General features: G+C 42.3%; 1 protein-coding gene across 3 annotated transcripts in view; it reads right to left on the minus strand.

Moving 5' to 3' along the window:
• Positions 1-9248, minus strand: part of LAMP2 (lysosomal associated membrane protein 2) — a 43248-nt gene extending 34000 nt beyond the window's left edge. The window contains exon 1 of one of the 3 annotated variants that reach the window (XM_055269391.1): positions 8984-9227. In XM_055269391.1, the coding sequence (XP_055125366.1) occupies positions 8984-9047 (64 nt within the window). In that variant the 5' untranslated portion in view covers positions 9048-9227. Of the gene's footprint in view, positions 1-8983 lie in introns of all 3 variants that reach the window. The other 2 variants (XM_055269392.2, XM_055269393.2) reach the window with 2 other exon arrangements.
• Between the last annotated feature and the right edge of the window lie 513 nt (positions 9249-9761).

Raw genomic sequence — 9761 nt, forward strand, 5'->3', positions numbered from 1 at the left:
CTGGGCTTGGTGGTGGGCACCTACAATCCTAGCTACTTGGGAGGCTGAGGCAGGAGAATCGCTTGAACCTGTGAGGTGGAGGTTGCAGTGAGCTGAGATTGTGCCACTGCACTCCAGCCTGGGCAACAGATACAGACTCCGTCCCTAAAAAAAAAAAAATCATAAGGAGGAGGAGGAAGAGGAGGGGTTGGTCTTGCTGTCTTAAGGGTGGTAGAGGTGAAATAAAACTCATGTATAAGTAGATCCACACACAGTTCAAACTTGTGTTGTTTTAGGGTCAACTACACTGCCAAAGCCCTCCTTATTTCCCTTTCCCTTCGTAAGGGTTACTATTCCCTTCCCAAGGGTAACCATTATCCTGATTTCTAACACTATAGATTAATTTTATCCATTTTTCAACTTGATATAAATAAAATCATTCACTATGCTCTCTTTTGTGTCTGCTTTCTTTCCTCAATTTTAGGTTTAGTGAGATTCACCCATGTTATGCAAAATTGCAGTCTGTGCTCACTGCTGTATAACCTTCTATGATCAGGTGAATACAGGCCAGGTAGGGTGGCTCACACCTGTAATCCCAGCACTTTGGGAGGCCGAGGAGGGCGGATCACTTGAGGCCAGGAGTTCGAGACCAGCCTGGCCACCATGGCCAAATCCCGCCTCTACTGAAAATATAAAAATTAGCTGGGCATGGTGGCACATGCCTGTAATCTCAGCTACTCAGGAGGCTGATACAGGAGAATCGCTTGAACCCGGGAGGCAGAGGTTGCAGTGAGCCAAGATCACACCAGTGCACTCCACCAGCCTGGGCAACAAGAATGAAACTCTGTCTCAAAAAAAAACCCAAAAAAAAACTACTTATCTATGCTACTTCTAATGGGCATTTAGATAGCTTCCAGTTTGATTCTATTATAAACACTGCTGCAAACATTCTTGCACATATTAGTAAACACATGTATGTGTGTATGTTGGCTGTATATCTAGGAATGAAACTGTGGGGCCAAAGGGTATGCATTATATCCCAGTTCTTTTTAATACATCCTTTTCTGCTTAAAATCAATCAGACTGTATTTCTCTTCCTTGCAATTAAGAACCTGGGCTGATATGCTATCTGTTTTTTCAGTAGCCATTTTCTCCACAAAGCTTTCCCTGACTATAAAAGCCCTCAAAGAGCAGTAATAATGCATATCCCATTTCAGTATATTTTATATTGTCCTGAATTATTCAGTTATTTTATAGCAGTAAATCCTGTCCCTCCTACTGTCATAAGCTCCAACACAGCAGTTTTCAACTGTCACTTCACAACAAACTGGTGTGCCATGGTAAATTATAGTATACAGTAAGTAATTGGTTACTAATAAAAAAAGTACCAAGTCTGTGAATGAATGATACATATGGATAGATTCAAGATTCCCTTTAGATAACATTTCTGTCACTCATTTGAATTCCAGTATACTCCCTTGATCAGATGATCTGATCTATGCCACAACCCCTAGCAGTGTGTCTTTTATATGAATGTCATCTATCATTGGTGTCACAGTAGGGGACACCATGTGTATTACTTTTCCTCTATCTCCTATCATTCCAAGTAGTGCTGAATGCATATTAGATTTTCAATAAATACTGATTAATTATATCAAGGTGAAAACACACTACAATAGGGACCCAAAACATAGCTTAATCTAATTACAGAGAGGCCAGTCCTTTAGCTCTTCCAAATCTTGAACATATCAGTCTTCTGGATATTCCCTCAAACCCCATGTTGGGTTTCACCTCAATAAATTTTGACATGGATTTCAAGCTAGGAACAGAGCTTTTCTCAAAAGGTAAGTTTACAGTTGAAATATTTACACTTTGTTAAAAAGTATCTAGCAAGCAATTTCCATCCTTACTGCTGTGTTTGATTTTACAATACCCAATTTTTAAAAGGCTTTATGACATTAAAAAACCATAGATGAATATATTCTAGAGTGTGTAATTTTAGAGCTGAGAGTTTATTCTCTAAATAAAAGAAAAAGGTATGCCTCAAAATCAACGTTCTCAAAGTCAAATATCCTCTCAATCCTGTTTTCCAAAAAGGTCATTTGTAAATTCTTTTAGAATGCAGACCTTGGCCGGGCAGTAGCTCACACCTGTAATCCTAGCACTTTGGGAGGCCAAGGGGGTCAGATCACTTGAGCTCAAGAGCTCAAGACCAGCCTGGGCAACATGGCAAGACCCCATCTGTACTAAAAATACAAAAGAATAGCCGGGTGTGATGGTGCATGCCTGTGGTCTCAGCTACTTGGGAGGCTGATGTGGGAGGATCGCTTGAGCCCATGAGGCAGAGGTTGCAGTGAGCCAAGATCACTCCACTGCACTCCAGCCGGGGGAATGGAACAAGACTCTGTCCAAAAAAAAAAAAAACAAACAAACAAAACCTCTCACAGAGAACACAGACCTTACTTCCCCAAGTGTATGACACTGCAAAAAGTGGCTAGGTTTTTGCAAGTCTATTTGACCCAAAGTATAGCTGAAAACATATAAACACACAAAACTAGGGGTGGGGGAAGAACATAACATTAGCAATAAAACAAAACCAATAAAAAGAAACGAAACAATGATCCAAGATATAGTGGATTGATTATATAATGAAGTGATTAAGAGTCCCCATTCCTGGAGTGGAAGAGCTAGAATTCAAATCTGGCAGTCCAACTTCCTAGCTGTGAGACTTTGGGCAAGTTACCCTTGTTTAGAATTATAATGCGTATTTCTGCAATAGGTTCTTTGAAAGCATATAAACCCTTCAGAGCTAAAAGAAATTTGCCAAACAAGTTAGATACCAATTTACAAGTCTCCTTTTTAGTAAACACAGCACCTAAAGGGAACCTTCCCAAGTTTTAGCCTTATGTTTACTTTCACCATATTAAATTCTGGACTCTTGTCCTCAAACTCATGAATTTAGAATGATGTTGAGCAAAAGGTCTTTTTAAAACACAGGACACAGAGGCATACAGTACCTATTTATCTTTGTTTTCTATTCAGAGTGATGGTTTTCCTACAAGTTTAAGTCAGATTAACTGTTTCTCCTTTATAATTCCTAATAATAGGCACACTCATTGCATTCAGTTACTTTATACTCCTGCTTTTTGGTAAGTTTCTTAAAGCAGAAAAGCAATATGATTTTAAAGTAAGAATGTTGAACACATGAAAAAGAGTATTAAAAGTTAATAAAAATATGTTTTTAAGCTATAAAATGACTTAATTTGTTAAGGTCAGAGAGTGGGTAAGGAAACAAGATTCAACACTACTCAACTAATGGAAAGTGCTTATTGTTGAGCAGTGTTTGGCACACCTCCAGAATTCTTTCACAATGCACAGCAGGATACCGACAAGTACTTATAAAGTATACTTTTGGGTCTGAGGCGATCTCTGATCACTTTAATAAGAAACTATGATCAGAATGCTTTTGCACTACAGAAAGAAGAGCAGCCTTCCTGCATCAAGGGTCATTTAAATCAGCTCCAGTGCTGCGAAATAATCCTTGGTTACAGACAAAATCTACCCAAAGATAGAAGAACGCTGTTCTTTTGGGACATATTTGAGTATCTATAACCCTATCAGATGTGATAATCTGATATTTGGGACATATTTGAATATCTATAACCCTATCAGATACGATAATCAATGACTAACAAACTAATCTGGTATTTGGGACATATTTGAACATCCATAACCCTATCAGATGTGATAATCAATGACTAACAAACTAACGACAAGCCTGTCCTTTCTTATCTTCTAGCTTGACTTCTGTTTTTTGGTTTTTTTGTTTTTGTTTTTTTTTAGGGTTCAGAATTTTTCAGTCCTTTACAGTATCTCTATTATAACTAGAATAATTTGGCAGAACCTCGAAATCAAAGTTATCAGTTAAATGAAATGTGTTAAGCCTATAGAAAAATCTTAGTGCTTGTTTTCTCTCAGAGAAAGCCTAACTTTGTGAAAACCTAACTCTCCTCACCAAGGAACTCCTAATTCTCCATATTACCCCCTTCAAGACTATGGAGGTATATCTGAAGGAGTACAAGTAAGAGACGAGCATTATTATATGGGATTATACGTTAGTAAGTTACTGTATAATTATCCGTACTGCTTAGCACTGATCTTGAAGTTTTCAATCCAAAAGAACTTCCTGCAAAACATCATTTAAAATTCATAGAAGAAAAAGGAAACTAAATGAGTCTAGTTTACCACCATATCCCTAGTGCCCACCAATGAATATCTTCAACAAAAATTCACTAAGGGTTAACCATGTACCAGACCCTATGCTAGGTAGGCAATGGGAAGTAACAGTACATAAGATAGTCGCTGCTCTTAGGAGACTGCTACCATAGGAGAGACTTGACTAAAACTAGGAGGAAACAAAAAAGAGTGGAGAATAGGCTAGTAACCTAAGATTTTGCAAATGATAAGATTTATTCCCATTTCCCCAGATGGTCACATGGCTGGCCTCCTGCCAACACCCAGGTCTCTGCCCAAATGTCACCCAATAATGGAAGGCCCTCTGACCACATAATATAAAGAAGGATCATCCATCATCACCCATTCCTATCATCTACTCATTCTCCTTTCTCAATACCTGTGTAATTTTCTTCATAGTGTTTTTGTTTTGTTTTGTTTTGAGACAGAGTTTTGCTCTTGTCCCCCAGGCTCGAGGACTGTGGCATGATCTCGGCTCACTGCAACTTCCACCTCCTAGATTCAAGCAATTCTCCTGCCTCAGCCTCCCGAGTAGCTGGGACTACAGGTGCCGGCCACCATGCCCAACTAATTTTTGTATTTTTAGTAGAGATGGAGTTTCACCATGTTGGCTAGGCTGGTCTCGAACTCCTGACCTCAGGTGATTTGCCCGCCTTGACCTCCCAAAGTGCTGGGATTACAGGCGTGAGCCACCACGCCCGGCCTCTTCATAGTGTTTATCACTATCTGACATTATACTATTTATCTGTTGAGCTTTCTTCTCCCACTAAAATGTAAGCTCCAGGAGAGCAGGAACCTCATCTGTCTTATCCATTCCTCTGTCCCTTTCACCTAATATAGTGGCTGGGACACAATAGGCATTCAGTAAACATGTGTGGAAGGGAGAGGCTCCTACCAGTGACGTACACTAAGAATATTTCTGTGAGGTTTTTCCCACCCAGAAAAGACAAACCTAAAAAAAAAACCATTCTGAACCCTAAAAAAAAAAAAAAAAAAACAAAAAAACAGAAGTCAAGCTAGTTATAAGAATCAATAACCACAGAAGAATCCTGAAATCTATGATGTCACAAAAGGACCATAATTAGGCAATTATATAAAGAAAGGATTTTCACCCACTATCCACTTTATAACACCTCTAAATCATATAGCTTCTCTTCGGAAAGTTATCTGGTCAGTTACAATTCATCCAAATAAACACCAGCATAATTTAATTTCTATGAAAAAGACCAATATATAGCCTCTAAGAATCCTTTTCTGTACTTACTCTAAAGCCGCTGTTTTAAAAAGGTTACGGGTGAAGCTGGGATAGAGTTATAAAGTTACAAAGTCAAACTGGCACAGCTAGAGCACTAATGCTAATAAGACTATAAATTTAGGACAGGTCCTCCTTCACTGGCACTCTGTACAGTACCCAGGCACAGTTCTAGCTACATAGTAGGTACTTTACAAATATTTATTGATCTAGCTACATAGTAGGTACTTTACAAATATTTACTGAGTTTTCAAAAACCTATTATTGGTATCCATTTTGATATAGAAAAATAACTTGCGCAAAACCCACCAAGCAACTGCTAAATTCTTGAGAGAAAAAGCTATATGGGAGGACTTTGGGCTCCACACTGAACCAAGAGCCATCAGAAAATGCAGCTGTATAGAAAAATGGTTTCTATTTCATCCTGGAACCTCTTAAAAATCAGATCTAGGTATATTATTAATATTTACTTTTCCAAATCCTGCTCTGAACTTGGAGGCAATCTTGGAAATTTTCCAAGAGGAAGAATCTAGTTAGTCCTGATCAATAAATGGCAAACTAGCAGATGAGCTGATGGGTTCTTTTATGTGCTTCTTTTTACATGTTTATTTTCTGCAATGAGTAAGCATTGCTTTTGTAAAAACAAAACAAAAAAGCTTTCATTAAAAAACAAAAAAAAAATTTAATGACATGAAAGCCAACAAATAGGACAACTATTATTTTTTTCACTTTCCCAAAACAATAACAGTGTTGTATTTGTGCAGAGATTCAATTGGCAGGGAACTACTGATTAACAGATGCCTTGGTCAGATGTGTTCTAGTCACTGATAAGGTACTTTCCATTGTAAACAATCCTTTCTTAGGGTCAGTTGGCCCTCAGTAAGTGCTCCAAGGTACAGTTAAGGCTTCGAATTAAGTATTCAAGCAAAGCCTGCCTCAAGGCCGCCTTTCAAAAGTGCTACAGAAGAGTTTCCTGCACGCTGTCAACAGTTGGGACTACATCAGGGATTCCCAAACGTTTTGGTGTCAGGACCCCCTTACTTTCTTATCCACTGAGGACTTCACAGAGGTTTATGTGAGTCATATGTATTGGTATTTACAGTATTAGAAATTAAAACTGAAAAATGAATAAAATATAAGAACATCAGAGTGGTGAGGTCATCACATGTTATGTAGCCACTGGAAAACTCTGCTGTACACTGGTGAGAGGATGTGAGTGAAAAGGACAAAGGACAAACACTTTTTTTTTTTTTTTTTTTTTGAGACAGAGTTTCACTCTTGTTGCCCAGGCTGGAGTGCAGTGGTGCAATCTTGGCTCACCGCAACCTCCGCCTCCTGGGTTCAAGCGATTCTCCTCCTTCGGCCTCCCAAGTAGCTGGGATTACAGGCATGTGCCACGACACCCGGCTAATTTTTGTGTTTTTAGTAGAGACTGGGTTTCACCATGTTGGTCAGGCTGGTCTTGAACTCCTGATCTCAGGTGATCCACCCACCTCAGGCTCCCAAAGTGCTGGGATTACAGGTGTGAGCCACTGTGCCCAGCCGAAAAGGACAAATACCTTCTTAACATTATTCTGAAGTTTTGATTTCACAGACCCATGAAAAGGTCCTCGAGAGTCACTGAATTAGATAATCAAGAACCCTTCCAATACTATGGTTTTCGAGCAGGATTTATCAATGTTGGCAGCATTGACATTTTCAGGAAGATAATTCTTTGTTGTCAGGGGCTGCCCTGTGCTTAGTTAGGGTGTTTAGCAGCATCCTTGGCCTCTACCCACTAGATGCTAAAAGCAATCCCCCAGTTGTGACAACCAAAAATGTCTCCAGATGTTGCCAAATGTCCCCTGGTTGAGAATCACTATTCCAGAGTGTTGATTTTATTCTGCTGAAATGTGATTTACAAAATGTATACCTCTCACTGCTTTCTCAGACCCCTAATATGTCTATTTCTTCCCCACTCCCATCTGGGTCTGTTCTTTATGTTATTTTATTAAGTCACAAATAGCAAGAACAGGTGGGTGGCAACAAGCACAGCATGAATCAAAGTCAGGAAGAGACACTCTAGTCAAAGTTCACCTTTAGGCATTAAAGTTGTTAGGGACCCACTGCCTATTAGGGCACAACACAATCAGCGAACATTCACCCAGCCATTTATTTATTGATTTATTTATTTTTATTTTTTGAGACAGTTTCACTCTTGTTGCCCAGGCTGGAGTGCAATGGCACAATCTCCGCTCATTGCAACCTCCGCCTTCTGGGTTCAAGTGATTCTCCTTCCTCAGCCTCCCAAGCAGCTGGGATTACAGGCATGTGACACGACGCCCGGCTAATTTTTGTATTTTTAGTAGAGACGGGGTTTCACCATGTTGGCCAGGCTGGTCTCGAATTCCTGACCTCAGGTGATCCACCCGCCTCGGCCTCCCAAAGTGCTGGGATTACAGGCGTGAGCCACCGCGCCCGGCCCCATCCAGCCATTCTTAGGCCCTGGTAACAACCCAATCCTTAGCAAGTTGTCTGCCTGCTCCCTGCACCCCCAAAATATGAGGTAATAGGCTAGCTGTGTGATGGGGAAGAAAGAAAACAAGAGACTCTGAAGGCAAAGAGGTAGTCTACCAAACTCCACCCCCAAAACTTCACATCTGGGAGGCCCTCCTAACTGAAACGTCTGGGGATATTTTTGTCAGTGTCTGGCTGGGAGGAAGTAGCAAAACTGGGAGAAAATTGACATCCTCAATACCTCCAAGTCAGATGTGCACTCCCCATCAAAGTTCCCACTGAACCCCTTAGTCTCCAGAGGTTGGGTCCAAGTTTTCTTTCCTGGAAATTGCCCCAGCTACCTTAGGTTCCTTCGCCCTTAAAACTATGACTACCAAACTCAAACCCAGCATCATTCCGAATCTGTTGAATCACCCTTTCTTCACAGCCTCAAATTCCAACCTTCAAAATGCCCAACCCTGTCCCTGCCCCTGCCCCTCAGGCTCTACTGTCCTATCTGTCCCATATGTCCCCCACCCGCACACTTCCCCCAAGCTACTCCAGGCAGGCATGGTCTCCTCTCTTAATTTCCTATCTCACCCCATAGTTTTTCCACCATCTTCAAAACTCTTCCCTGATCTCAGCAAACCAAGACTCTCCTAATTGTCTCTGGCGCCCAAAATCTGCATGTACCACCCTCCTACGCTCACTCCTCAGTGTTTTCCCCAAGTTACTCTTTCCACCCTGACCCTCTCCACGCTTCACTCCTCCTAGCCTACTCCCTCGGCGTCCACCCCCCGTTACCGGCCCCTTCTTACTCTCCTGGGCCCTTCTTCCCCGCCATCCGTCGGTCAGGCCTTCTCTAGGTCACCGCTCGCCTCCCCGGGCCAACCGCCGCCGCCCAGTGTCAGCTGCTGAGCCTCTCAACCCCCTCCCCCTCGGACCAGTCTTTCAGGTTGTAGCCTTTGAACTGGCGCCCCGGGCCCAGGCGGACAGACTAATCGGGAGGGCCCGACAACTCACCCAGGACTAGGCAGACCAGAACGAGCCCTGAGCCCGGAACCGGGAAGAGGCGGAAGCACACCATGACCCCGCAGAGCAGGCGGCGGCGACGGCGGCGGCGGCGGTACAACAACAGCTGCAACACCAGGGAAAAGGCTCGCTGGACCTGGGTCAAGAGCACGGATGACCACCGACCACAGCCTTGCAAAAGCCAGGAATCGGCGCTTCAGTGCGAGTCATAAGACTAGGGGCGGGGCTCTTTCTTGCTTACAGCCAATCTCCGCGCTTGAAAGCGGCGAGAGGGGTGGTGATGTAGAGGCCGGTGGGCGGGGCGACCACGCCCTGGCTTTTTGGTTCACAGCCCTTCCTATGCTCCTAAGAGATGTGCGCGGACGGCATTTTCTTTTTCTTTTTCTTTCTTTCTTTTTTTTTTAATTTTACTTTAAGTTCTGGGATACATATGCAGAATGTGCAGCTTTGTTACATAGGTATACATGTGCCATGGTGGTTTGCTGCACCTATCAACCCGTCATCTAGGTTTTAAGCCCCACATGCATTAGGTATTTCTCCCAATGCTCTCCCTCCCCTTGGCCCCCACCCCTTGACAGGCCCCCGTGTGTGTTGTTCCCCTCCCTGTGTCCATGTGTTCTCATTGTTTAACTCCCACTTATGAGTGAGAACATGCAGTGTTTGGTTTTCTGTTCCTGTGTTAGTTTGCTGAGGATGATGGCTTCCAGCTTCATCCATGTCCCTGCAAAGGACACCATCTCATTTTTTTATGGCTGCATAGTATTCCATG

This window comes from Symphalangus syndactylus, chromosome X (assembly GCF_028878055.3).
Source record: "Symphalangus syndactylus isolate Jambi chromosome X, NHGRI_mSymSyn1-v2.1_pri, whole genome shotgun sequence".
Lineage (NCBI taxonomy): Eukaryota > Metazoa > Chordata > Mammalia > Primates > Hylobatidae > Symphalangus > Symphalangus syndactylus.